Source organism: Oratosquilla oratoria, chromosome 44 (assembly GCF_046742065.1).
Source record: "Oratosquilla oratoria isolate Oo_2021 chromosome 44, ASM4674206v1, whole genome shotgun sequence".
Classification (NCBI taxonomy): domain Eukaryota; kingdom Metazoa; phylum Arthropoda; class Malacostraca; order Stomatopoda; family Squillidae; genus Oratosquilla; species Oratosquilla oratoria.
Genome location: NC_134820.1, coordinates 10,226,448 through 10,231,447, shown reverse-complemented (window position 1 = coordinate 10,231,447; position 5,000 = coordinate 10,226,448). Strand labels below are relative to the sequence as shown.

General features: G+C 35.4%; 1 protein-coding gene across 1 annotated transcript in view; it reads right to left on the bottom strand.

The window, feature by feature from the left end:
- Positions 1-5,000, bottom strand: part of LOC143022426 (uncharacterized) — a 37,987-nt gene that overhangs the window by 22,625 nt on the left and 10,362 nt on the right. Inside the window, exons 2-5 of the mRNA XM_076180643.1 lie at positions 2,943-3,135; positions 2,395-2,471; positions 1,692-1,787; positions 254-430 (exon numbers count right to left, since the gene is read on the bottom strand). Of these exons, the coding sequence (XP_076036758.1) occupies positions 254-430; positions 1,692-1,787; positions 2,395-2,471; positions 2,943-3,135 (543 nt within the window). The remainder of the gene's footprint in view (positions 1-253; positions 431-1,691; positions 1,788-2,394; positions 2,472-2,942; positions 3,136-5,000) is intronic.

Below are 5,000 nucleotides of genomic sequence, written 5' to 3'. Positions count from 1 at the left end.
AGGTCAAACTGAACTTAAGTTGATGTCTATTCATAGAATATACTGATGTCCCTGAAAAAAAAAAAAAAAATGCCTACATTTTTTTTTCTTCTGGTCAAGACCAAGCGATTATTTTTAGCAGTGTCGACTTTGGGACCAAAGGGAATCTCAATCGATTGAGATTATCTCTTGCCCTAAATTCGATATCCTGCTGAAGAAAAACATAAAGGATACACCGTCTTTAAGGGTTAAGCAAATTTTTCGAAGAGCTTACTTTTCCTCCATCTTTCTCGAGAGCTCGTTAGCTACTGACGAAATCTCCATTTGTATGCGTTGTTTTTCGCTGACGGAGAAGCCGTTCTGTAGTACCTTCATTTTGTCATCGAAATCACGAAGTTCCTTATCTTTCTCCACTTTGGTGGTACCCAGTTCCTCCAGGAGATCGTTTACCCTGGCAGGGGGAAAGGTGAAGAAAAGGGAATTAATACAAAACAGGTATTTATGTGATAATAGTTGAGGAATTAGTAAATGGAACCAGACCCCATCATGAGGCAATACTTTTTCTATTTCAAATTTTTCTCATGAGAGCGGTCTCTGACCCAGCTATCACCGGCAGGACCAGTTTCCTGGATTAAACAAACAAGCAACTGAATGAATTAATAGATAAATAAATAAACAAATTCATAAATGAATGAATGATGAATTAATAAACAAATAAGTCAATCAATAAATGAATAGAATGATAGATAAATAAACAAATAGATGGATAATTAGGTGCTACAATAGCGTGAGGTCTACCGCCATGTGTCGCCAACCAAGGTGCTACCTGAAGTCTACCGCGTGGCCAGCGTTCCTCCGGGACGCTCCCCACACCTGTCCATCAAACATGTGACCTGCCCAAATCCATCAAAAACGTGACATGTCCACGTGACCTGACCATATAAAAGGAAGCAAGTGGAGCTCATAAATCAGATTCCTCCTCTGCCTAAATTAGTTAACATTGATTAAGAGTACTTCAAAATGTTGCTGAAGGAGTTTTACAGAATAGTCATTCTGTCAGAAGAAGCAACACTCGCCTTTTTAAGAGAGTACAACCTAACCTAAGATGTCCGAAGTGTGTATCGCTACAATAAATGTAAGGAAATATATGATAATATATTTATTTTTACCTTTCTTCCTTTAATATGAATGGAATTAGAAATCCAATTATCTATCTAAGTCATCCCTGGGATATGTACAAATTATGTGTTTATAGCTAAGATAAATGTATGAAAATGTGTGATATCCATGAGGAATGGATAATGCAGCGGTAGAACTCACGCTATAGTACTATGGGGAGGTAGATCTCACGCTATACGCTATAGTAGCACTGATAATTAGATAGATAATCAAATGAATAGATAAATAAATAGATAAATAAGTGAATAAAAGATAAACAAAATAGATAGATAAATATATAAACAAATAAATGAACAAATAAATAAATAAATATGCAGATAGATCAATGAGTAAACAGATAAAACAAGTAAATAAAAAAGAAAGAAAGAAGGCTTCCTCGCTTTTCTTTAATCCAAATAAATGAGTCACTGGGAGAGGTGGTAAAGTCTGGATAAAGCAAATAGAAAGGAGAATAACTAAAGCTAAAGATTAGGTATTAGGTAAAAATTTCCTCTAATAATGATTTCTTTCCATACAAATAATGCTGTGACTACCTGACATTAAGATCGTGTTCAATCTTCTCCCTCTTCCTGCTCTCGACGCTGAGACGTCCTGCTATGTCCTGCACCGTTGTATTCAATTTGATTATTCTGAAAAGACGAGGCAAATGTGATCAGGAATCGATCTAAATTGGGTATTTTCTTAAGTTATATATATATATATATATATATATATATATATATATATATACACATATACATATATATATATATATATATATATAAATATAAATATATATATATATATATATATATATATATATATATTCAGAAGATATCCGGAGTGTGTTCACTAGGTTTTACAATTATTACATAATCTGATGGTGCAGAGTAGAAAAAAGGATACATTTGTGCTCCAAGCATTTCTAAGCAGCAGGTAATACGTAGGCATTGCAGTTACCTAGTGTTTATAATAACAAACTTGAACTAGGAAGCTCATTACTAAAGTGATTGTTACTGATCATTTAATACTGTTGTCGGCATTGACGCTCCCTTGGTTACCATTCCGCGGGTCTGCATGCCCTCTTGCAATCAATAACACTCTAGTGACTGCTGCTCAAGTTTAATCGATAGTGATAGGAAATAGCATTGTTAAGAAGAACGTGTTCTATTCAACACGCACCGACCTGGCCATGTAATTGTTATCTGATATATAATGGCACGCAACCCAAGAAAACATGCTCGATGTCTAACTCACTTCCCCTCCAGTGCTAGTCTCTCTCCTGACGACATATCACTAACGGTCTTGTTGGATGGCTGGTTCTTCAGGTTGTGCTGAAAAAGTAAACAAAATTTGCACCATCTCGTCTGCCTGCCATTGTTGTTTCCAGTAAATTAAAAAGTATGATCCTTTCAATAGAAAAAAATCATTACAATGTTGTCCCCAAAATTACTCTCTCGAAAATTAGGGTTTGTATTTATTGACTGCAAATGTTTATTTTTCATAATTTTAACATGTGTTCAATAAATCAGCGAGTGCTAAGTGTTTTACAATCTATAACAGATTGCTTACCATTTTGGAGATACACAGCAGCAACCCAGGAAACAAGAAAAGATGCAGTTTATCAGCATTAATTTGGTTGTTATTTGAACTGCTGAATAATCTTATGATTGAAACCAATAGACTTTAAGATGTGGTGATTGATAAACGAAGCCCTTAATCTTTCTTGTAACTTTAAGAATTTTTTTTATCTGAAAGTCAATCCTGATTTATTTCTCAGCACCTTTGGTCTGTATCAAACATACCGGTCTTCTCGTGTTTTCGTCCATGAGTCTGGCCTGCACCCTCATGTTTGAATCGAGAGCGGCGATGTCTTGCGACATCGTTTCCACTTTATTCGAAGTGTCCCGCACTTCGTCGCGCAGGGAATAGCAAAGCCTCTCAAGGGAATCCTTGTCCTGATTTATCTTCATCATCTCGTGTTTGTATTCTTGAAGCCTTTAAAAGAAGGAAAAGTTCAACTCCTTCTACTGAGTGTCGTCTTTACGTTTTTATTCTAGTAGAGAACAGAAAATAAGTCTACTTCTCAAAATTTTTAATAAAATATTCTAAGGCATTCTGCCTAATAGATAAGAGGGACATCTGAGCAGGTAAGGGCAACAAAATCTCTTTTAAGTACCTCGATTCACCTTTTACTAACCAATGGGATGAATTGGGAGCCTTTAACCCGTCTGGGCCGATGGCCTCAAAAATCGCAATCCCCTATACTCGCTGCATCGAAAACTGGCCGTTAGAGTGAAGCACGGGGATTCCCCCTGCGATGCCACTTATAATTATTTTATAATTTTATTTTATTTTAAATTTTATTTTATAATTTTATAATGTTGCCACATATAATTATATTATAATTTTTTGTCACACACCACCACTGAGGTAAAAATCAAAACAATGTTTTCTATTTAAAGGTTTCGTTTCCTCGAGTCGTGGACATGGCATATGTGCGGGAGAGAGCGACGTTGCCACTCCATCCCTTCTCTGGCCACGCCCCCACACTGCATTCAGAAAGCATTGCATCCACACGCACGTTCCCGCCATGGATAAATACATTATATATATATATATATATATATATATATAGAGAGAGAGAGAGAGAGAGAGAGAGAGAGAGAGAGAGCGGGCGGGTGGGTGGGCGAGCCGTGCGGGTCGTGTTATCTGTAGAGATGTGGCAACACCGGGAAATTCCCTAACCCCGCCTTAGCGGCCACTTCTCGTTGCGTCTACTATTGGACAGCATTTATCATAAAAATATCAACTCTTACAAACTATTCTGGAAAAAATTCTACTGTTAGTAGACATGACAATGCATCATCCTACAAGTTTTTATTGCTCTACTCACCATGGTTGTCTCAGAATAATAAACGATAGTTGGAGAAGATTGTGGTAGCGGCAACTCTCCGCCTCTCTGTCACAGGTGTTTTATCTTACACTTATATTATTTACCAATTTCATACTTATTTTACACTTATATTACACTTATATTTATGTTTTTACGTGTTTTCACATGTTTTACGTGTTTTCACTCATATTGGCTGATTATAGTTACGTATGTTTTATCACTCATTATTCAATACGCACCCACATATGAGTATTTATACAGCTATGAACATTCTTATCTTAAACTTATATTATTTACTAATATCATACTTATTTCACACTTATATTACACTTATATTTATGTTTTTACGTGTTTTCACATGTTTTCACTCATATTGGCTGATTATAGTTACTTATTTTTATCACTCATTATTCAATACGCACCCACATATGAGTATTTATACAGCCATGAACATTCTTATCTTACACCTATATTACTTACTAATATCATACTTATTTTACATTTATATTACACTTACATAACACTTATATTTGTGTTTTTACGTGTTTTTACTCATATTGGCTGATCATAGTTACGTATGTTTTATCATTCATTATTCAATACGCACCCACATGTGAGTATTTATACAGCCATGAACATTCTTATCATACTCTTATATTATTTACTAATATCATACTTATTTTACACTTATATTACACTTACATAACACTTATATTTATGCTTGCAGTTGTTCATGCTCACAGTACTACCATAGGCCTTACCTCACTACCAAATATGACAGCGCTAAGCGGTTTAAAAAATATCGCGACAGTAATCTTCCAAAACACTTTTCTTATTTCAAAGGATCTTGGTGGAGCTAACGTGAGGCGATTTCATTCATTTTAGAGAACGCCTCTGTTGTCTCTTGTGGGCTAAAACTCTGGTCTTTTGGGATTCCTCGACTTGAAATATTTATATACAAATGCGT